The sequence below is a fragment of the Carcharodon carcharias genome, chromosome 12 (genome assembly GCF_017639515.1).
Source record: "Carcharodon carcharias isolate sCarCar2 chromosome 12, sCarCar2.pri, whole genome shotgun sequence".
NCBI classification, from domain to species: Eukaryota; Metazoa; Chordata; class Chondrichthyes; order Lamniformes; family Lamnidae; genus Carcharodon; species Carcharodon carcharias.
In genome coordinates, this window is record NC_054478.1 from 49,651,882 (window position 1) to 49,676,917 (window position 25,036).

The 25,036-nt window shown below is 43.8% G+C and overlaps 1 protein-coding gene across 4 annotated transcripts in view; it reads left to right on the top strand.

Moving 5' to 3' along the window:
- Positions 1-24,406, top strand: part of LOC121285305 (transmembrane protein 163-like) — a 218,702-nt gene extending 194,296 nt beyond the window's left edge. For 3 of the 4 annotated variants that reach the window (XM_041201743.1, XM_041201742.1, XM_041201744.1), the window contains exons 7-10: positions 11,266-11,377; positions 12,040-12,171; positions 17,361-17,502; positions 22,622-24,406. In XM_041201743.1, coding sequence (XP_041057677.1) covers positions 11,266-11,377; positions 12,040-12,171; positions 17,361-17,502; positions 22,622-22,682 — 447 coding nt within the window. In that variant the 3' untranslated portion in view covers positions 22,683-24,406. The remainder of the gene's footprint in view (positions 1-11,265; positions 11,378-12,039; positions 12,172-17,360; positions 17,503-22,621) is intronic. The other variant, XM_041201745.1, reaches the window with a different exon arrangement.
- The last annotated feature ends 630 nt before the right edge of the window (positions 24,407-25,036 follow it).

The following is a 25,036-nucleotide window of genomic DNA, read 5'->3' on the forward strand; positions in this document are numbered from 1 at the left end:
TAAGGTGTGTTAAGTATTAATAGGATTTATCAGTACTAGTAAGGTTTATTAATAGTAATAATGATATAACCAGGTGAGGATGGGTGCAAAGACTCCCCCTTTGTTCCCACTCTTCAGCTGATTGTAACAGGGTTTAAATTTGTAAGGATGAATGTGCCATTTCAGTGTATGTACTTAACTGTTTATGTGCTGATTGCAAATAACTCAGTCCAACGGGCTTTCTTAAGCGTAAACATGAAGGGGTTAATTTTTATTGTGCTAATAATTCAGCTAGGCAATGATATTAAAATATTAAAAAGGTAAACACATGTCCTGACTGTGGGAAGACACACATACACACACAAGGGGCTGAATTTTACCTTTGGCAGGCGCCAGCCAGCATGAAATGCTCACTGACAAGCTCAATGCTGCCGGAGTGGGGCAGGAAGAGAGTGGGTAACGATGTTTCTGAAGGCGTGGATGAATGCTGAGAAAAAGCTCCCTGAAGACAGACAGCTGCCTCAGGGAGCTGCAGACCTGAAAATGCTCAAATAAATGTTTTAAAAGCTGCAAAAAAAATGTCCGTGCATCACAATCAATCACCTGGAAATATAACTGATGAAAATGCTGTCCACAGGTATCCATTTTTATTTTATTTCATAATGGAAATTTCATTCTGCCCTTGGATGAGGTTTGATGAAAAATGCAAAGGCCGCCTGGCCGATTTACCCGTCCGCCAACCATAAGGTTGGACAGGCCATGAAAAATAGGAGACAATTGCGCCATTAATGGGCTTAATTGCCTTCTCAATTGTCGGCGCGTTTCCAACTTTAGCCAAATGTCGCGTAAGTGTGTGATGATGTCAGGACGCTCACTCAACGCCTTCTCATGCGACCTTACACCCAATCAACCCAGGTGTTTGCCTGCCCGCAGCTTGTAAAATTCAGTCCAAGGATGCAAAATTACAAGTAGCAAAGTAGAGGAGGTTTTGGCCAAATTAAGATCGACGATAAAAGGCAAATAAATAAAATTCACTGATTTTGAGTCCTTTGCTGTTGTTCATGGCTGAGGCAGTTCTTTTAACGTAGTCCTTGGTATTTTCATAGAAATGCTGCTTTGGGATTTTAAGTCTTCTTTAGAGTTTCTCTGCTGTCCACAGTATAAAATAAGGAGGCAGAGTACGCTTTAGTTGAAAGAGAGAGAGAGAGAGAAAGAGAGGGACACACGGCCTAGTGCTGCTTTCAGATGTTTCTTTTTCAGACTCCCCTAAAAGCAAGCACGGTGTTGTAATAAAAGACATTTCAAAATGCTGATCTTGATTGCATGACGTCTTTCTCCATAATGATTTGATATTCCATAGAAGGTAATTGATTAGCTCATGTTGGGGCAGACCTTGGCTAGTGTGTTACGGTCTAGATGATTATTTTTTAAATGTTATGTCAAAGCCTTCTGAATGGCCCATTCTTCCATGTGATGAGCTAGGAAGAACATATGAACACCTCATTGTAGCCAATGTCTTTGTAGACTTTCTGTCTCCATCTGATGGAATGGAATATGGTTTTATAGTGATGCAAATGGTGACAGCTATTTTAAGCTTCAGTCCATCTTTGAAGGAATTCTTGAAATTAGCAGGTGTGAAATTCCACAGCAGGTTTGCCTGGGCATGTCCTAATTGCAATCTACATTGGATTTATGGGGGAGATGATGGCAAAGCAATAACATCACCGGACTAGTAATCCAGAAACCCAGACTAACACTCTGATGATGTGGATTCACATTCCACCATGGGGCCGGTGGATTTTAAATTCAATTGATAACATCTTGAATTGAAAGCTAGACTCAGTAATGATGAAACTATCATCAATTGTCCGCAAGAATGACCCAAACCTCCCTGTCGCTTGCCATTTTAACACTCCACCCTGCTCTCTTGCCCACATGTCTGTCCTTGGCTTGCTGCATTGTTCCAGTGAAGCCCAACGCAAACTGGAGGAACAACACCTCATCTTCCGACTAGGGACTTTACAGCCTTCCAGACTGAATATTGAATTCAACAACTTTAGGTCGTGAGCTCCCTCCCCCATCCCCACCCCCTTTCTGTTTCCCCCTTTTTTTTTTCCAATAAATTATAAAGATTTTCCTTTTCCCACCTATTTCCATTATATAAAAAAAAACCTACTAGAGCTATACCTTGAGTGCCCTACCATCCATTCTTAATTAGCACATTCGTTTAGATAATATCACCAACTTTAACTTTAACACCTATGTGTTCTATTGTACTATTGTCGTTGACATCTTTTGATGATCTGCTTCTATCACTGCTTGTTTGTCCCTACAACCACACCAACCCCCTCCACCTCTCTGTCTCTCTATCTCTCCGCCCCCCACACACACACCTTAAACCAGCTTATATTTCAGCTCTTTCCTGGACTCGAACTCAAGTTCTGTCGAAGGGTCATGAGGACTCGAAACGTCAACTCTTTTCTTCTCCGCCGATGCTGCCAGACCTGCTGAGTTTTTCCAGGTAATTCTGTTTTTGTTATAAAAGCCCAATTGGTTCACTAATGTCCTTTAAGGAAGGAAATCTGCCAGCTTTATCTGATCTAATTTACATATAACTCCAGATCCACAGCAATGTGATTGACTCTTAACTGTCCTTTGAAATATCTTAGCAAGCCACTCAGTTCCAACAGTGGGCAATAAATGTTGACTTTGCCAGTGATGCCCACATCTGATGAAATAATAATTTTTTAAAAATTGGATGCTTCCAGAATCTTGACCAACTTGCAGTTGCAGATGTGTCAGGTGACCTGTGGCATCTTAAGTCAGTGTTTTTGTTTTAACGGTTAAAACAGCCTTTGGAAAAGTTCCATATATAAGTCCAGCAGATTAAATTTAAATTTAGTATTTGAAATCAACATATCTCCGTAACAGAAAGGTTTATTAATAGCAGTAAGGTTTATTAGTATTGGTAAGGTTTACTAGTATTGCTAAGGTTTATTAGTACAAGAAAGGTTGACCAATAAATTGAGAAATGGCAGGAGTGCTCTGATCTCTAGAGATCACATCCTTTGCTATGTGAGAACTCCAGGAGACTCCATGTCCTGGATGACCATTTGTGCAGGAAGAATCAACCGTTGCAGCAGCTTGAACACTGGGTTTCAGAACTTGAGCAGCAGCTGGCTTCACAGCGGCACATCTGTAAGGTTGAGAGCTTCGTGGATAGCACGTTTATTGATTGGTCAGCTAACAGCTTAGGAGTATACAGGAGAGAAGGAATGGGTGACCACTATGCAGTTAAAAAGGAAACGGCAGGTAGTGCAGTAGTCCCCTGAGTGCATCCCAATCTCCAACCAATATTCAGTTCTGAATAATGATAAGAGTGATGGTTCATCTGGGGAGTGCAGCCAGAGCCAAGTCCATGGCACCATGGGTGGCTTAGCTGTACCAGAGTGGGTGTACAAGGAAAACTGGAAGAGCAATATTGATAAGTGATTCAATAGTTAGGAGAATAGATAGGTATTTAGGTGGCCGCAGATGCAAATCCAGAATGGTGTGTTGCCTTTCTGATGCCAGGGTCAGGGATGTCACTAAGCGGCTACAGGCCCTGAGGGGGAAGGGTGAACAGCCAGCAGTCATGGTCTACATTGGTACGAACAACATTGGCAGAAAGAGAAATGTGGTCCTGCAGTCAGAATTTATGGAACTAGGTAGAAAATTAGCAAGCAGCACCTCAAAAGTAGTAATCTCCTGATTACTCCCAGAACCATGTGCAGGAGTGTGGGAACCAGGAGACAACGTCAGAGAGGAATACTAAGGTGCACAGAATACTGGGCGAGATATCGATAGCACTAGAAAAAGGAATAGTAAGTTAATAGGTGAGTTCAGAATAAGGGAGAATAATAAAATCTAAATAAGGGTTACTGTGTATGTATGTGAATGCATGGGGTGTGGTAAATAAGATTAGTGAGTTACAGGTTCAGATTGCCATGCCGAAATATGATGTTATGGCTGTAAAAGAGGCTGGGCTCAAAGAAGGGCAGGGCTGGGCGTTAAATATTCCTGCACATAAGGTGTTCAGGAAAGATAGGAAAGGAAGGGAAGGGGAAAAAATGGCAGTTTTCTTTAAGGAGAAATTGCAGTGCTAGAAAAAGAGGATGTCCTTGAGAGATCAAGGACAGAATCTATTAGAGCTAAGGAACAAAAAAGATGCAATTACATTGCTTGGTGCAGCCTATAGGCCATTGACTATTAGGAAAGAGGAACAAATTTGCAAGAAATTACAGGGAGGTGCAAAGGTATAGAGTAGTTATGGTAGGGAACTTTAATTATCCGAACATGGACTGGGAAAGTAATAGTGTAAAGGGCAAATAGGGACAAGAGTTTCTAGTGTTCCAGAAAATGTTCTACAGCAGTATGTTTCCAGTCCAACGAGAAAGGTGGCACTACTAGATCTGGTTCTTGGAAATGAGGTGGGCCAAGAGGATCAAGTATAAGTATGAGAACATTTAGGGGACTATGATCAATATACCATAAGGTTTAGGTTGGCTTCGGAAAAGGACAGGGAACAATCCAGAGTAAAAATTATTAACTGCGGAAATGCCCAAAAGGGTAAGAAAGGATCTGGGCTGAATAAATTGGAGTCAAAGGTTGGTGGGAAAAATGGTAGCTGAACAATGGGCTACCTTCAAAGATGAGATAGTTTGGGCTCAGTCAAGGTATAGTCCCTTTAAGGCAAACAAATGCAGAGCTTCCACTACTTTCTGAGGCAGAGAGTTCCAAAGTCGCATAACCCTCTGAGAGAGAAAAATTCTCCTCATCTCTCTCTTAAAAGGGTGACCCCTAATTTTAAAACAGTGCCCCCTAGTTCTGGACTCACCCACAAGAGGGAACATCCTTTTGATGTCCACCTTGTCAAGGCCGTTCAGGATCTCGTATCCTTCAATCAAATCACCCCTTACTCTTCTAAACTCCAGCGGAAACAAGCCCAGTCTGTCCAACCTTTCTTAAGAAGACAACCCACTCATTCCAGGTATCAATCTAGTAAACCTCTTTAAATCACCTCCAATGTATTTATATCCTTCCTGAAATAAGGAGACCAAAACTACACACAGTATTCAAGGTGCAGTCTCACTAATGTGACACATTGTGGAATCAGTGTGTACCACCCACAAGATACACTGCAATAACTCACCAAGCCCCCTTCAACAGCACCTTCCAAACCCTCGACCTCTACCACCTAGAAGGACAAGGACAGCAGATTTGTGAGAACACCACCAACTGGAAGTTCCCCTCCAAGCCACTCACCATCCAAAATATATCGCCGTTCCTTCACTGTTGCTGGGTCAAAATCCTGGAACTCCCTCCCTATGGGTGTGCCTACATGGACTGCAGCGGCTCAAGAAGGCAGCTCACCACCACCTTCTCAGAGGCAATTAGAGATGGGCAATAAATGCTGGCCTAGCTAGCAACGCCCAGAGCCTGTGAAAAAATAACAAAATATATAAAATAAAGGGTACAATTCCAATTGGAGTGTTGGAACCGAGAAATATGTGCACAAATAATTTAAGGTGGCAGGGCAGATTGAGAAAGTGGTTAAAACAGCATATGGAAAATGGAGTTATGGAGTGCAAAAGCAAATAAGTTATGATGAGCTTTTATATAACATTGTGCCCAGTTTTGGGAACCACACTTTAGAAAGCGTAGAAAAGATTTACGAGAATGGTCCTAGGAGTGAGGGGCTTCAAGTACATGGATAGATTGGAGAAACTGGGGTTGTTCATCTTTGAAAAGAAAGGGTTGAGGGAAGGTTTGATATCAATGTTCAAAATAATCGGCCTGAATTTTATCTTTGGCGGGCTCGCTCGCTCATTGGGCCCGGGAGCGGTTGGGAAACAGACCGCCGACCGCGATCGGCCCCCGACTGCGATTTCACCCTGGCTGGTCAGTCAGTGTGAAACGTGTGCTGAAATGCTCAGCACTGCTGGGGTGGGGGCAGGAAGAGGGCTGATGAGCGCTGCGAGAAAGCTCCCTGAAGGCAGACAGCTGCCTGATAAAACTGAAAAGAAGGTTTTAAAAGCTGAAAAAAGTGCTCATGCATCATAACCAATCACCTGTAAATATAGCTGATAAAAATGCTGTCCACAGAAATTTATTTTCATTTTATTTCATCACAGAAATTTCATCCAGCCCTTGGATAAGGTTTGATGAAAAATGCAAAGGCCGCCTGGCTGATTTGCCCATCCGGCAACCGTAATGTTGGAAGGACAATGAAAAATCAGAGTCAATTGCGCCATTAATGGGCTTAATTGGCTTCTTAATTGTCAGCGGGTGCGCTTGTGACTTTTGAGCGAAATATTGTGTGAGTTTGTGATGATGGTGCCCAACATTTTCTTGCGCAATTTTAAGCACAATTGAGTCAGGCACGCACCCGCCCATGGGATGTAATGTTCTGCCCATGATGTCTGGGCAGAGTAGATATTAAAATTTTGCTATTCCCAAGAGGGAAAGGTCAAGAACCAGAGGATGCATGTTTAAAAAACACATGGTAGAAGAACCAATGGCGACATGCGGAAGAACTTTTTTTACAAAGCGAGAGGTTATGAACTGAAATGCACCACCTGAGTGTTCAGATTTAATCATGGCTTTTAAAATGGAATTGGATAAGCAGCTGAAGAGAAAAAATCTCATGGCTGCTGGGAAAGAGACTAGCTGATTCACCCTTGCAGAGAACTGGCATGGACACAGTGGGCTGAATAACCTCCTTCTATGTTGTAACTATTCAAAGACTCTATGAGCTAAATTTTACTACCTGATGCCAGGGGTGGGGTTGGGGGACATGTAAAATATGTTGTGTGCCCACCCCACCTCCTTCCCACCCATGCCCGACCTGTTCCCCACAATACTGGGGGTGGGTAAGTTGCCCACTAGGCCGCCCACCCTCAGGCCTATTGCCCAGCTAAGTGGCAATTAAGTGGTTTAATCCGCCTCCACTGCCATAAAACGCTGGGCAGTGTCGGGTGGGCCAGAGTGCAAAGATCGTTTTTGAAAAGGCTTCTTTGAAAAGAAGGAATGAAGGGGGATGCCATATGTGTATTGGGGGCACCTCCCCCCAAAATGTCATCTGACCCTTCGTTCCACCCCTCCTCCCCTCTAGAACCTGTCCCCACCTTTCCCCCCCACTACCCACCTTCCCTAAGCTCTCCAATCCCTCACTGCCCTAAAAGCCCAGGATTTAGCTGTCTCTGGCCACAATGATCACCTTCCCAAGGACTCCTTGCAGTTCCAGCAGCAACCACTACTGAGTACTGGCACCGCTGGGACTGCTAGAGTTGCCAGCCAGTCAGATTGTCTGGCAGCTCTTGAGGATGGGACTTCCGGTCTACTGAGGGGCAAAAGTCAGACTGTCAGCTTGACAAGGTGTTTACTAAAACCCGCTTTCACAGCCATATCTCCTTTCTCAGTGACTGTCTCTGTCTCCGACTTACCCCACGTGGATTTCAACTGAAATTCCACCCCTCATGTTTCGAACCCACCAGGATTACAGGTATCTCTGGGACATAAAACGTTTCTCGGACTGCTGTTCCTGTCACATTCTGAGATCCACACTCAGTGCCATGCACCGCCATATGAACACACTTGACCTCGCCCTCTAGCAGCACCGCCATACCATTTTTCAAAGCTGCGCATGCCCCCAGTTTCATTTTATTCTTCGTCTCATCTGACGCCTCAACAAGAAACTTTTTCTCTTTCTCTCAAGTGCTAAGGAACGCAAGCTCCAACAACTCATCGACACCAACACCCATCTAGGACCCTCCACCCCTGTCTGTCCCTCCATCCCCACCCCATCTTCCAATCCCAGCCCCAGCCGTGTATTCCTGACCTTCCCCTCTCCGATGCTGAACATTCAGTGCTCAGCAAAGAACTTAGTTTCATACCCTTACGCCCTCATCTCAATGAATTTCGGGCTCGGCATGATGCTGAACTCTTCTTCCGCCGTCTTCGTTTCCGGGCTCACTTCTTTGAGCAGGAGTCCTCTCCCCATTCAACGGATCCTTTTACCCACCTCCAATATTCTCCCTCCACCTGGACCCCTCCCTCTGGATTCTTACCTTCTCTCGATCTTTTCATTGAGAACTGTCGGCGCGACATTAGTCGTCTCAATTTCTCTGCTCCTCTCACCCATTCTAATCTCTCTCTCTCTGAACTTACTGCACTCCGTTCTCTCAGGTCCAACCCTGACATTGTCATCAAACCCGCTGACAAGGGTGGTGCTGTTGTTGTCTGGCACACTGACCTCTACCTCGCGGAGGCTGAGCTACAACTGGCAGACACTTCCTCCTACCTCTCCCTGGACCATGACCCCACCACTGAACATCAAGCCATTGTTTCCAGGACTGTCACTGACCTCATCTCCTCTGGGGATCTTCCTCCCACAGCTTCCAACCTGATAGTCGCCCAACCTCGGACAGCCAGCTTCTACCTCCTACCCAAAATCCACAAACAGAACTGTCCCGGTAGACTGATCGTGTCAGCTTGCTCCTGCCCCACAGAACTCAGTTCTCATTATCTTGACTCTCTTCTCTCTCCCCTTGTCCAGTCCCTTCCCACCTATATCCATGATTTCTTACGTCACATCAATAATTTCCAGTTCCCTGGCCCCAACCGCTTCCTCTTCACCATGGACGTCCAATCCCTCTACACCTCCATCCCCCACCAGGATGGTCTGAGGGCCCTTAGCTTCTTCCTCGAACAGAGGCCCAAACAATCCCCATCCACCACTACTCTCCTCCGTCTGGCTGAACATGTTCTCACACTGAACAATTTCTCCTTCAACTCCTCTCACTTCCTCCAAATAAAAGGTGTGGCTATGGGTACCCGCATGGTCCCCAGCTATGCCTGTCTCTTTATGGGGTATGTGGAACATTCCATGTTCCAGTCCTACTCCGGCCCCCTTCCACAACTCTTTCTCCGGTACATCGATGATTACTTCGGTGCTGCTTCATGCTCTCGTTGGGACTTGGAAAAATTTATTAATTTTGCTTCCAATCTCCACCCCTCCATCATTTTCACGTGGTCCATCTCTGACACTTCCCTTCCCTTCCTTGACCTCTCTGTCTCAATCTCTGGTGATAGACTGTCCACCAATATCCATAACAAGCCTACAGCTACCTCAACTACAGCTCCTCACACCCCGCTTCCTGTAAGGCCTCTATCCCATTCTCTCAGTTCCTTCGACTCCGTCGCATCTGTTCCAATGAAGTTACCTTCAAAAACAGTTCCTCTGACATGTCCTCCTTCTTCCTTAACCGGGGTTTTCCACCCACGGTCGTTGACAGGGCCCTCAACAGTGTCCGGCCCATCTCCCGCGCATTTGCCCTCACGCCTTCTCCTCCCTCCCAGAAACATGATGGGGTCCCCCTTGTCCTCACTTATCACCCCACCAGCCTCCGCATTCAAAGGATCATCCTCCGCCATTTCCGCCAACTCCAGCATGATGCCACCACCAAACACATCTTCCCTTCACCCCCCCCGGCGGCATTCCGTAGGGATCGTTCCCTCCGGGACACCCTGGTCCACTCCTCCTTCACCCCCTACTCCTCAATCCCCACCTATGGCACCTCCACATGCCCACGCAAAAGATGTAACACCTGCCCCTTCACCTCTCCTCACCGTCCAAGGGCCCAAACACTCCTTTCAAGTGAAGCAGCATTTCACTTGCATTTCCCCCAACTTAGTCTACTGTATTTGTTGCTCCCAATGCGGTCTCCTCTGCATTGGAGAGACCAAACGTAAACTGGGCGACCGCTTTGCAGAACACCTGCGGTCTGTCCGCAAGAATGACCCAAACCTCCCTGTCGCTTGCCATTTTAACACTCCACCCTGCTCTCTTGCCCACATGTCTGTCCTTGGCTTGCTGCCTTGTTCCAGTGAAGCTCAACGCAAACTGGAGGACCAGCACTTCATCTTCCGACTAGGCACTTGACAGCCTTCCGGACTGAATATTGAATTCAATAACTTTAGGTCATGAACTCTCTCCTCCATCCCCACCCCCTTTCTGTTTCTTCCCCCTTCCTTTTGTTTTTTCCAATAAATTATATAGATTTTTCTTTTCCCACCTATTTCCATTATTTTTAAATATTTTTAAATCTTTTATGCTCCCCCCACCCCCACTAGAGCTATACCTTGAGTGCCCTACCATCCATTCTTAATTAACACATTCGTTTAGATAATATCACCAACTTTAACACCTATGTGTTCTTTTGTTCTTTTGTCTGTGACATCTTTTGATGATCTGCTTCTATCACTGCTTGCTTGTCCCTACAACCACACCACCCCCCTCCACTTCTCTCCCCCAACCCAACCACACCCCCCACTCTGCCCCCCCACTACCCCACACTCCTTAAACCAGCTTATATTTCACCCCTTCCTTGGATTCACCTAGTTCTGTTGAAGGGTCATGAGGACTCGAAACGTCAACTCTTTTCTCCACCGTGCTGCCAGACCTGCTGAGTTTTTCCAGGTAATTCTGGTTTTGTTTTGGACTGTCAGCCTGTTTAGCCTGTCTGCAGCGTGTTATTGCTGTGGAGCAGGCTTTTTAAAAGTCGGTCTGTTTGGGACCGACTTTCCTTATGAGAGGGGGAGGGGTGAGCAGTCTGCGCCCCCGTAACATCCAGCCCTATGATTCTATCAATATAGCAAAAGGTGTTTTGGGTTTTTTTTGGTTGTCCTTTAGATTTATTTGATTGCAGTGTTCATCTCTTGGCAATCCTAGATGCTCATTTAGATAGAGTTTATTTCTAATTTCTTGAGATTGTGTAAAGTTCAGGAAAAGATTTGGGAGGCATCATAATGGTGCTTCTGCATGCTTCAAGTGAGTGTTTTCCATTTCCCCAATTCTCAGTTTATCAAGTTATACCTTGGATTGTTCTTCATTTCTTGCCATGTTGAAATCAGAAATATTTTGGTTCTTAAAAGCAATCAGCATGTGTTTTACTTTTTGATGTATGTCCAGGTTTTAAAAATACACTTTACACAGGTTTTAAACAATGACAGCTGAAGATAAGAGGCATATGGATTGAAGTGGCATATTTCATTGCTGTGACAGCATTTATATTTTTCCTACTGGTTGATGATACCATTCTACAATGTAAATGGGGCAGTCTGTTTTATTGACAGAAACTACTGCCTCTGAATCATCAGTGAAATTCTAGTAATAGGTCTGAAGGTAAACAAGCTATATATTGGCACAATTGGATATTACACTAAATCACATATTCTTTTTCTTAGGATGATTTCCTTTTTAGTGTTTCCATCATTAGTGGAATACTCTGCACTATTTTGGCTGTGGTCAAGTTTATGCTTGGTAGAATCCTCACAAGCAAAGCCCTGATCACTGATGGTGAGTAATAACACTTTATAGGCATAATCTTCTGATAAATGGTCAGTTAAAATGTTTTACAGCAAATCGTTCATGGAGTTCCATGAGGTGCAGTAAGGTATGGTGTAATGGAACATTAATACATCGTGACTGTAAATATATGGACAGAATCATAAAGATTGACATTTGGTTCATCTCACTTGGGCCAGTGGCAGTTCTTCTAGCTCATTCCCATTTTCCATAGGTTTTTATATATTCATTCCTTTTGAATGCCTGTTGTTCATAAAATTAATTAGATAAATTGTAATCAAGCAAGGACAAAAACGTTTCCAAATGTTACTCAGAACTTCAGCAATATAATTTTAGATTGTGTGCAATAAGAGCTTGTATTTATATCAAGCCTTTAAAGTAGGAAAATGTTCTCAGGCATTTCACAGAAGAGTAATCAGATATAATTCGGCAAATAATCTGTCTACCCAACCTTTGTAGCACCACCTGCCCGCCCATGTGGCAGAGCCTGCAGATTGCGCATTGGACTTATCAGCCATCCCAGAGCCCATCGAGCTGGAGTGGGAGCAAATCATTGGCGATTTTGAGGGGCTGCCTAAGAGAGAGAATCAGACATAAAATGCCAGTGAGCCAAATAAGGAGAAATTGAGACATATGACTGAATGTTCCAACAGAGGCAAGTTTTACAGAGCGTCTTAAAGAAGGAGCAAGCAGTGGAGACGTGGAGAGGCTTAGGGAGAGAATTCTAGAGCTTAGAATCTGGATAGCTAAAGGCTTGGCTACCGATGGTGGGACAAAGGATGAAGGTATGCACAAGAGGCCAGAATTGAAGAATTACAGAGTTTTTAAAGTACAAGTTTTTGGAAACAAAGGTTACTCATTGATGTTTGATAGATGACTCTTCTGTCATTTTCAAATTCCCTTTCTGTATATAGATACAATGAGATCAATGCTTTTATAAAATCAAGCATTAGCAGGCTACAAGAATTTTAAATCTCAAGCAGTCTGGCAGCATCCTATTACATAGGCCAGATTTTGTCATGCATCATTTGGTTTGCTCCAGTCAGAACAATTGTGCTGTGCAACAAGAGCTGCACATAGATTTTAGGGGAGGAGGACATTCAGGCTTATGAAGGAGAAGATGATTACAGCATGTAGGAGGCTAAAGAGGTTGCTGGGGATCAACACTTGCCAGTTGCCAGAAATGTCCAGTAATATCTGATTAATTAATCTATTAGTTGATGAAAAACTGTCACCCCACTATATTAACAATCCTGCCAGCTATCTTCCCTAAAACTTGCAAATATGCAACACGCAGAACAAAGGTAAAACCCACTGCACACTTGCCAATAAGACAACTAATTTCACCTCAGATACCAATGTACAAAGCTGTTACAGTACACAATGCAAATAAAGTGCCAGCTAATTCTATTGCACCCCCTATCTACCTTGCCATTTTTTTACTCTTTGATACCTAACTGTAGTAATTTGTGCCCATACTGCTGCTTTTATGAAGTGATATGTCAGTGCCTGGAGCATGATCAATGCAGGAGCTGGACCTTGCGGTCAGTGGTGAAGTAAGGGCGCTTGCTGCTGACCACAAAGTATGTCTTGTGGAGAGATCAAGCAATTATTCTGATAAGAATGTCACCTTTATTATCGTGCAGCAGAACTATAACTGATTGTAGTGTTCTTTAGTGGGGCATTCTTAAACTGGAGCTGGAGTGATGTCATTCGGCTGTCCAAGCAACCAATCATACTAAAGGATTTTCACAGATTCCCAAACAGGAAAGAAAAATAAATAACATAATTTTTTTTAACATGAGTTAAATTAAAGATTGGGACATACATATTGGAGTGATGGAAAACCTAAGATATTCTGAAAAAACTTTAAAAAATAATATTTTCTTAAATTGTTCTTGGGATGTGAACATCACTGGCAAAGCCAGTATTTATTGCCCATCCCTAATTGCCCTTGAGCAGGTAATTGTGGGGTGCTTTCTTGAACCGTTGCAGTCCATGTGCTGTGGATACACCCACAGTGCTTTCAGTAGTGGGTTGTGTGATGAGAGATATAAATTTTTATATGTTTGTGATTACGTTTTCTATGTAGAGAGCTGTGGGTGTGTGTGTGTGTCCAGGGTTAATTAAATGGGGGGTAGGTTACTAGGGACAGGTTGTCTGTGAAGTCTCAGAGATGAAAGGTTAAAGGTATTAGGCTTGTGCATTTGTAATGCGAGGTTATGGTGGATTTGAGTTACAAGTAAAGAGGTTGGATTTGAAATTTGCACTGTGAGATAAGTGGGGAAATTGGTTTTCAGCCATTGAATTTCAAAAGATAGTTCAGAGGTGACAGGGAACATTTGTATCTTACAGTAGTCCATGAGTAAATAGTGGAAGGTATATTAAATTGACTCCCTTGTTAGTCAAGAATCTATTTACCTCTGCCTTAAAAAATATTCATTAGTCTTGCCTCCACTGCTCTCTGGAGAAGAGAGTTCCAAAGATCCACGACCCTCTGAGAGAAAAAATTCCTTCTCTCCTCCATCCTAAGTAGGACACCCCTTATTTTTAAACTGTGCCCCCCAGTTCCAGTCTCTCCCACAAGGGGAAACTTCCTTTCAGCATCCACCTTGTCAAGTCCCCTTAGAATCTTATGTGTTTCAACAAGATCACCTCTCAATCTTCTAAACTCCAATGGATACAGGCCCAACCTATCCAACCTTTCCTCATAAGATAATCCCTACATCACAGATATCAGCCAAGTGAACCTTCCCTGAATTGCTTCAAATGCAATTTATATTCTTTCTTAAATAAGGAGACCAAAACTGTACACAGCACTCTAAATATGATCTCACCAACACCCTGTGCAGCTGTAACAAAATATCCCTGCTTTTATATTCCTTATTACTTTTATGTAGGCACAGGAGTAGGTCATCCAGCTCTTCAGGCTTGTTCTGCCATTCAACACAATCATGGCTATTCTTCTATCTCAACTCCACCCCTATGCACCAGCCCCATATCCCTTAATTCCCTTGATATCAAAATAATCTATTGGTCTCTATCTTGCAAACACTCAAAGATAAAGTATTCACTGTCCTCTGGGGTAGAGAATTCCAAAGATCTGCAACCCTTTTGAGGGAAGAAATTTCTTCTTTTTATTTGCATGTTGGGTCACAATAATGCAATTGGGAATCAAATTCAATTTAAACTCTCACCTGAGCAAGTAAGCTGCTGTGGCAGTACTTCCAGGGTGAATTGGTCAGAAGACAATTAACAAGAAAAGAGGCTCAAACTTTCTTACATTCCAGGCGCTATGAGGAAAGTTTAGTATTCCCCTGCATCCAGCCCCCATCCCCTTCCTGATATACAAATCCCTCAGTTGACCCTGCAGAATCCGTTCCATCGCCTGCGTTTTATTGGTGGGTGGTCTTTGGCTGAGCAACTTTTTTCTGGCTGCATCCTGCCTGTTTGTAGTCAGGCAGAATTTAAATGAGACCCACAACCTAAATTGCCTCATTTCTATGGCAACAGGTGAAGTTTCCTCACCATGCAGCTGATCAAAACCCATCTAGGGTTGAACTCAGGGCCATGGTTATGGAACATCAGTTATAGAATTATTCTTAACAAGGAATAAAATGAAACACCACCATTACTGCAGCCAGTAAGACATTTGAAATGCAACATTTCTGAAGACAGTGTGCTGGGTGCCTGGAGCCAGAATTGCTTGGAGAGGATAAAGTTAAGGATGCAACAGATGTTGTGTAGCTGAGGATGCCCTCTCCTTGCTTATCTTTTTAGTTTCTTCACTGCCCTTCTGGTCCTTCTATATTCAGCCTGATTCTCCATTGTATTTTCTGCCTGACATCTGTCGAGCACACACTTCTTCCTTTTCATCTTCACCTCTATCTCTTTCATCATCCAGGGTGCGCTGGATTTATTTGTCCTACCTTTCCCCTTCAAGGGAATATACCTTAATGTTGCCTGCAATACCTTTTCTTTGAAGATGACCCACTGTTCTGCCAATATCCGATTCCAACTCACTTGACTCAGATGCATTTTCATCCCATCGACGTTGGCTTTCCGCCAATTAATTATTCCTGCCCTGCATTGTTCCTTGTCCTTTTCTATAGCCAACCTAAACCTTATGATACAATGATCACTGTCCCCTAGAGGCTCTCCCACTGATATTTGATCCACTTGGGCCAATTCATTCCCCAGAACCAGGTCTAAAAGTGCATGTCCTCTCATTGGATCGGAAACATACTGCTGCAGAAAATTATCTTGAACACATCCCAGGAATTCTTGCCCCTCTTGTCCCTTTGTGCTACTCATATTCCAGTCTATATTTGGATAATTGAATCCCCCATTATGCTTACTCTATAGTGCATCTCAGGATACATTTTAACTGATTTCCATTTTATACTGACTAATGATAGGCATAATCTAAATTCTCTGTCATTGTTGACTTATAGCATTAGAATCAGAATAGTACATCACAAAAGGAGGCAATTTAGCCCAATGAGTCTGTGCTTGCTCGTTTTGAAGACTCAACTTCTCCTTGCCAATATTTCCAAAAAGAATTGCACAACCTCATTTTCAGAAGTTTTTTTATACTGAATTATTTTTATCTGGATCGATAGAATTTGTCAAATTTATGGCCCAGAACTTCTGATCTCCGGAAGGTCACATTATGTAGATAACCTCAAGATGTGCTGGGCAACCCCTTGGAAGTTCTGACACACTGACTATGTGGGAACTGTAAGGGAAGTTTGAACTTCTGATGGGTAATTCTCCTGCATCTGGAACCCTCTAAAACTCTGAATTAAAGTCAGAGAGATTTCGGATGGTTCCAACTTGCTTACCTGAATGGTTACCAAGGGAGAGTTAGAAGGATTAAAACCAATTCTAACTTCTAGGTAACTACACTACTCACCCTTCCAACACCTCACTAGATCCCCCCCAACTATCCCCCAACCTGACTACCCTCCCAAATCCAATTACCCTCAGACCCGACCATCCTCACGACCCCCTGACTACTCCCCTGACCCGACTACGTTCCCTGACCCTCCAACCACCTCAGCCAACCCAACTATGCCCCCAACCACCCAACTACCCTCCCTACCCCACTCGATTAACCCACTGAACCCCACGACTACCCCCTAACCACCCGACTTCCCACTAACCTCCAACTAACCACCCCAACCCTCAGACTACCCAACCTGACTACCCATTACCCTCCAACCACCCAACCCCCCGATTGCCCCCGAGACCCGACTACTCCCCAATCACCCGATTCCCCCTGACCCACCCAACCCACTCACCCACTTACCTGCCATCCTACCCCCTCACCCATCCCCCTGCTACCCTACCTCTCATACACTTTCCTGCCACCCTATCCCCTCACTTTACACATTTACGTTCTCTCCGTAGCTTTTCAAAGTGGCTTTGGAACCTCTAAACTCCCTAATTATTGGAACATGGCAGCTAGTGCAATGAAAAAGTGGTGTGGCTTGGCTTGGCTTCCACCGACAATCCTATACTATGAAGAAGGACTCCCAGAGCAGGTGTGCTCCGCATTTCTGAAGCGACCCAGTTTGGCAATCCAGGCTGGAAGTGCGGAGCTCCATCGTAGGGTAAAAGAAATAGGAGTGGGGTGGCAGTCTGACGGTGATTGCCAGTCTTCAGAAGATTTGGCCCTATATTAAATTTGTTATTTTTCAGACCCTCTTTTCCATTGTGGCCTGAAATACGTTCTTTAAAAATATTAATTGCTGTTGAACAGGTAACCTTTCAGTGCATTTCCATCTCATCTTAATTTACTAATGGAGAGAAGATCTAGCATTAACTCCTGGCAATTAATTCAAAACTCATTTTGAACCAATTGGTCAGAGAGCCAATCTCTGAAACACATTTCATTTTGTAACAATTTACCATCTGGCAGTTGTCCAACTTTGGAATTTCACTATTCTATTCCTGTCTTTTTGTCTTGCAGGTTTTAACTCCTTAGTTGGAGGCATCATGGCATTTTCTATACTGATCAGTGCAGAAGTCTACAATCATAACCCTGGTGTCTGGTATTTGGATGGCACTATAGGGATTCTCATTGGAATGATCATTCTTGCATATGGAATAAAGTAGGCTTCACTTTTCTTGAGGATAACATTTTATAAAGAAACTGGGTATATGACGGTAGAAATTCACTCTCTTAAGCATTGTTTTTATATAAAAAATGCAAGAGGTAAAAAAAGCCGGTTGGCATTACTGTCCCAAGGCTTCATCTTGAATCTGTTTCAGTTGAATCAAGGGAATACAGTTCTGCTGCTGCTGGTGTGTATTGAATGTTGCATGCCATCAAGAATACATAGAATACACTTTAAGGATTCAAGATAGCAAAATGCGTGCTAGCCTTGGCTCAGATGGCTGTGTGTTCAAGTCCAACTCCAGAGAGTTGAGCACATAACCTAGACTGATGCTTTTCAGTCCAGTATTCAAGAAGTAATGCACTGTCAGAGATGTCATCTATTGGATGACATGTTAAATCGAGGAACTGCATGCACTTTTTATGAGAACATAAGAGATCCCATGGCATTTTTCAAAGAAGAGTAAAGAAGTTGTTCTGGGCAAGATACATCTCTTGACCAGATTCACTGAAACAAATTATCTGGTTAATATCCCCCCGAAACTGACTGCCTCTGAACTGTGGTTCACTGACCCTTGAACTGATCTGGTGACCTAACACAACACTCTAAGAGAGTCCCATCCTTGTTATTAAGCGGGAATCATTGTGACAAGCATGGGAACATCCTGCACCTTAAATGTTACAATCTCCACAGATTGCCAATTTACCACACAGGAACACAGAGGTAAAAATGGATTTCATGACAGTAGTTTAATCAAGGTTCTATACAAGTTTTAACATAACTTCCCTACTTTTAAATGCTATTCTTCTAGAAATGAACCCTAACACTTTGCATTTTTTACTGTTTTGTTAACTTGAATGGCTGCTTTTACTGATATGCAAATGTGTACCCCAATATATCTCTTTGCTCTTTTATTCTATTTAGAAACTTATTTTCCAAAGAGTACATGGCCTCTTTATTCCTTCTACCAAACACAAGCTCTTTCTTTCCAACTATTGTATGATCATTTTATAATACAAACATGGCAGCTGCTAATTATGTGAACATGAATTGCATTGCGAAGAAGCCTTTAGGCAATGGTACTGTTCTTGGATGCATTCACATTTAGCATGGAGGAACAACATGATAGCACATTTTCACAGCTGAAATATGATTAACTCAGTTGCAATCTTACAAGGAAGTGATTGACATGAAGTTTTAGCGGTAGCTATAACAAATTCATTTCAGCAGAGAAAGCAACGTGGGTTGATCACTGTGAGTAAACTTTGGGACAATTCCCATTATCTAGTTTATTTGAAATTGTTTTGAAAGTGACATCACTGGACTTGGAATTCCTAGTTGGCAGTCCCACATACAGTTCTTTCTGTAACTGAACATTTAAGTGGCAATCTCATTCAGATGGCTGGATTTAATGCAGCCTGTTATGGCAGGAAACATGGCATCTACTTATTCATGGGAGGGGCCCCGCTTCAGTCTCCCAGCAGTGTCAAAACTTCCCCCAATTAAATCAGAGAGAGGAAAAGGCTGTAGCAGGATTCCTTGCTGCTGGGGGTGGGAGGTTATTGATGAGTGAATTGACACCCATTGTCCCTGAGCCCACCAGAATTTATTGGTGGTTCATGGATTAAGTGGAGGCCACAAAACTTTCCTGTGTCCTCCAAAGACCTCACAGCAAACCCTGTCAAATTTATCAGCAGTCTCCCATGGGGGGAGGGTGTGTGTGTGTGTGTGTGTTTGTGTGTGTGTTGGGGTGGTGGTGGGGAGTGGTCCCTCATAGTTAGGCACCCTGTGCCCAATCAAGGCACCCAGCTTTGAGCATATGGAGGCCGCTGAAAGTCAATCCCTTGCCTTTGCCTCCAACCCCCTTACACCCCCTCCCACGACCCCCACCCCACCTTCACACCTTTGGACTGGGACCTACAATGATCCTGGGCCTCTGGTGGGTGCATTGCTGACAGCAGCCACAGTTTGTGCTGGCAACACAAGAAGCTGCCAGCCTCTGATTGGCCAGTAGCTCTCGGTGGGTGGGATTCCCACTGCTGGGGACCCCAATCACAGGGAGGGCTCAACATGACCACTTAATTGCTTAACAGCCACTTGATTCCCTCTTGTTCCACAACCAGTGGGCAAGAACCCAGCTGGCCCGACAAAATCCCAGCCATAGGGACAAAGATGTTGGTTGGTGTCACAAATATAAATGTCACATTTGTGGAGTAGGAGTTCTTCTTGCCATGAAGGTTAGGTTGAATTACTTCAATGGTGTAGCTCAGGCTTGTGCAACACATGGGCCACAATCCGGTTTGTAGCCCCCAGAACCACTATTCAAAACACCGGTCAGACATGACGTTGAAGATCCTACAAGAGGCTGCTCCTCCAATCACAGGCTGTTCCTCCCCTGTCTTCCTGTGGGAGGAAAAACAGGCTGTGATTAGAGGAGCAGCAAACACAAGAGGTGGTAAGTAGACTGCAGAGAAAAAGAGGGAGAGAGAGAGAAAGAGACTGCAGGGGCCATGGGGAAAGGAGAGGCTGTGAGTCAACGAGGGAAGGAGAGGCTGCTGGGGCCATGGAGGAAGGAGAGAGAGAGAGACTGCGGGGACATGGGAGGAGAGGCTGCGGGGCCATGGAGCAGGAGAGGCACTGGGGCTACGGGGGAAGGAGAGAGAGAGAGGGACACTGCGGAGGCTATGAGGGAAGGAGAGGCTGCGGGGCCAAGGGGGAAGGAGACACTGTGGGTCCCACATAGAGGAGAAACTGCAGGCCCGGTGGAAAGATGCTGTGCAACCCATGGTCAGTGGGTGATGGAAAAGGCTGGCTAGTGTGTGAGAGAGGGAGAGAAAGAGTGAGTGTGTAAGAGAGTGTAAGTATGAGAGTGTGAGAGAGAGAAAGTTCGTTTGTGTGTGTGTGTGAGAAAGAGTGTGTGTGAAAGTGAATGAGTGTGTGAGAGTGAGTGTGAAAGAGAGAGTGTGTGCGTGAGTGAGTGAGAGAGGGAGAGGGTGGGATTTTCCTGTCCCGCCGAAGTCAATGGACTTTTAAATGGTTCACTGCATTTTACGGTCCCGCTCCTGCTATGACGGGACTGTAAAATTCCACCCAGTGTATGAGAGAAACTGTGTGTGTATGTGTGATTGGCTCACCTCCAGCCTCATAATTCTCAATCACACCCACAGATATTCACAACCACTCACAGTGAAAGCCCTGAGACTGGGAGCGAGCCAGACACACACACTCTGCCCCTCTCATACACTAATAGTAATCTTTACTAATTACTCTTTTTTTTAATTATCAATTTATTGCTTTAACATTGCTTTATTTTTGCTCAATAAGTTGTTTCTTTTCTTCGTATTCAATTTCTTTTTTGAAACGCAAGTATCATTCTGAAATTTGCACATTGGCCCCTCGAGTGAGAAAAAAATGGAAATGGGGCCCCCACAAAAAGTTTGGACAGCTTGGTGTAACTGGTGCTCTATCCTCATCTAACACATCATATTTCCCTGTAGTACTTGAAAAATTGGGCACAAAAAGGGAAAATGTTTGACACACCCTTAAGCTTGAATACAAAATTTACACTATAGGAAATCTCTCACCAGTTACATTTTCATTATAGAGACATAGAGCTTTACAGCATGGGAAGAGGCCCTTCAGCCCATTGTGTCCATGCCGGTCATTAAGCCCCCATCTACTCTAATCCTATTTTCCAGCACTTGGTGCGTAGCCTTGTATGCTATGGTGTTTCAAATGTTCATCTAGGTACTTCTTAAATATTGTGGGGGTTCCTGCCTCTACCACCCTTTCAGACAGTGAGTTCCAGATACTCCCCCACCCTCTTGGTGAAAACATTTTTCCTCAAATCCCCTCTAAACTTCCTGCCCCTTACCTTAAATCTATGTCCCCTGGTTATTGAACCCTCCATGAAGGGGAAAAGTTTCTTCCTATCTGCCCTATCTATGGCCCTCATAATTTTGGCCAGGATTTTAGCAGCAGGTTGCAAATCCCTATGTTAGGACCAAATGTGGGCCACAAGCTTGCAGCTTCACAATTGACTGCTACCGAGGCAGCTCGAGATGATGGTTGGCAGTCCAAGCTACCACCCCAGAGGATTGGCAGCTCTGCAGCCTCGACAGTGCCACTAAGAGACATAGCTACTGCTGAGGTTGCAAGAATGAGAGGGCACTTCCATTTTGAAAATTTTTGGCTTTGACCCTCCAGCAGCAGCACTTGGCATGGGGTGCCCCCTCCTTGGGCCACAGAACCTCTGAATGAGAAGCCCTACTAACTGCCCCCTGCCCGCTGCCACCACCCCCCCCCACCCCAACCAAACCAGGAGGTTCCTGCAGCCAGTGGCCTTCTCAAGTGGTGAGGAAAATACCAGCAACTTGGGAAGGTAGGTCCTTAATTGGGCCTTTAATTGCCTAGATTGGCTGTCTGCCTCCAGTTCGTGGGAAGCCGAACTGCTGCTGTTCTTGCCTTCTGGTAAAATGGTGCAGCTCCGGGTTGATTACAAGTGAAATACATGTTCCCAGCTGTTTTTTCCCTTGTGCGAAGGGACCCCCATTAATTGTGGGTGGGGTTGGGTTGGGGTGCAGAGGGAGATGGGTTAATGTTGCATTGCAAATGAGTAGTGCTATTTTTAGAGATGATAGCAGTTGCATAAAGCACCTTTCATGATCTCAGAACATCCCAAAGCATTGTAAAATTAATGAAGTACTTTTGAAGTGTAGTCACCGTTGTAATATATGGCAGTCAATTTACAGATCTCAGAAGCAGCACTGCAATCACAACTAGATAATCCATTTAAGTAACATTGTTTTAAAGATAAATATTGGCGAGAACTGCATCTCTAGATTGTGCAACATTCCCTCAATCTTGGCTGACACTCCAGTGCAGAACTATTTGTTAGTGCCATGATCCTCTGACTCAAAGTTGCCAGCTGAGACATGGCTGACACCTGAAGGCTATATTTATTTAACTTGCCAAGGTTTTATGTTTGTGATTGAAAATTTTCAGCTATAAAAATAAATAGGCTGAAAGTCATGTCTGGGGTTCATGGAAGTCAAAGATGCTGGCAATTACATCAAAGGGTCATTATCAATTTCATCCTTCTGTTTACTTCTAGGCTTTTGATTGACACAGTGCCACGAATAAAACAAACTCATAATTATGAGAGCTTCGAATGATAGACCTGATGAAAATATGCAGTGATGGCTCAGTTCTACAGGAATGAAGATTGCAAGACCTGGAAAGAATCACTAACCAAGACTACAATATGACTGGAAAAAATACTGCTGTTGCTCTATATCCCAATTTTTGACCCAACAAATCATGTCCCTAATGACTAAACACAAATGATGCTGAATATGGTGGACTCCATAATTTATGAGACTGAAGATGATGGAGCTCTTTGCTATTTGTTATATATTCAGCGGCAAAGAGGTAATGTGAGCATATTTTAGATCTTAAAAGGGTAGGTTTCAACCAGCAGATGGCTCACCAGAAAAACGTGCCAACCAGTGGCCCGATTCTGCCAGTTGAGGCCTGGTCATTTTTGAGGGCTAAATCTCACTAACCAAAACAGGTAGCTTGTTGGCTCTGGATCAGACTGGAGGGGTTGAGCCCAGGCCCTTGTGAAGCCCAAAGAAGTACTCCTCCTTATGGCCCAAAATGTTAAACTTAACTTTTAGTTGCTTCTTTTATTGTACTGCCCACTAAAACTGTCAGTGTGTACATTTTGTATGTTCCACCCAGTTGTCAGTCAATTACATTTGGCATCCTATATTCATCAATTTGCACATTAATAGGGTTACTGCTTGAAATGACCAGTGTTTCAACTGCCTAGAAGCCTCCTTTAGGGATGGCAGCAGCCAATGCTAGTGTGAATGGGGTAGTAAGCCATTTTCAAGCTGCTGCTTCCCCATTTACACTGGTGGCTCACAGTTAAAATCTACCCCATAAAGTTTACTATGTATCCTAGGCAATCAAATGAAAAAGGGATCAAAATTCAACATGGAGTTGTTAGAATTTCACATCACCGATTTCATACATCATGGGCAAGATTTTCCACTATTGGGAGTGGCGATGCACTGAATGTATGCTGCTGCCACACTTCGGGACCCTGAGAAAGTTCTGACATGTGCATATGCACTGCAAAAACCCAGCCAGTTTAAACTTCTGATGGGCAGATTTGTGCTGCCCGTGATCCTCCATGAACATTTCTTACTGTCGGAGACTAGGTCTAGATATGGGCTTCTTACCCAGATACTTATCCTAGAATTGTTACATATTTAATCTCTGGTGTAACTCAGTGATTAACAGCACAACCCAGCCCACACCACAAACAACCCCCAAGCACACCCCCAACCTGACTAAACACCCTCTGATCCAACTACATATCCCCACCTAACTACCCACCCCTTATACCTGACTACCCACACCCCCGCTGACCCACTACATGACCCCCTGACCTGACTACCCACCGCCACCCCCAGACACCCACCAAACTGTCTACCCACCTCCCCGAACCCCTCTCCCACACTGCCAGTCACCCCGGACCTAACAAGCCCTCCAACTGTCTGCACCCCCCAATCCAAATACCCACTCCCATCCGCCACTCACTAACCCCGCTGAAAGACCAGAGATCTTTAAAAACTTCCCTGAATTCAGCTGCGAATGTCTTTAAAAAGGTGGATTGTTCTCTCTGCTGCTTCTCTTCACCTGTATCTCCCATGGATGGCTGCAGCCAGGATCAGGAGACCAGGGCAGAAGGGTGCAGAAAGCACAGAATGATCTCCGCAGTCAGCAGCAATGCATGCAACATCGCCGCTGATCGGAAGATCTGGCCTCATATTTTAAGCAATTTTCTTTAATGCATTAGTAGGCATGATTAAAGTAATTCTATTATGTACAAGTTTTTGAATATTTCTTCCAACATGCAACTAAATCTTTAAAACTAAACTTGCATGACTTCTGACACTTCCATTGCTAGAATCTAATTTGATCAAAATTCAAATTTCTTCAGCAATATTAAAAATGCATTTAAAATACCCCAACCTTTGTGATTTTGCTAATCCATTGGAAATATAAAGATGAATGAACAACCACCACTAAAAGAAAATGTGAGCAATTTGTTAAGAGCAATGACAAATTTGAAAGTTCATAATTGAATAATTTGATGCCAAATAACTTAACTTTTAAATGTAACATGTTAAGCCACAGTGGAATGAAGGAAAACTGAAAAATAGAATTCCTCCCATCACCTCAACCCCCAGGTGTGCCATGCACTCTTATTATACCTTAACTTGATTTAATTATTCATTTTGAAAGCCTTTGTTATTGCATCCAGTAATTCAAAGATTTGGTGAATGAATTAGATATTTTAAATTCTTTACCAAAAATGGATACAAGTCAGCAAAAAAATCAATCCTCATTTTATAACCAGCACTCTTTCTAAAATGAAAGGATATGCATATCCTTATGTATTTCAGTATTCTCCAAATTATTGGTCTGATTTTCACTTTTGGCGGATGCTGCCAAA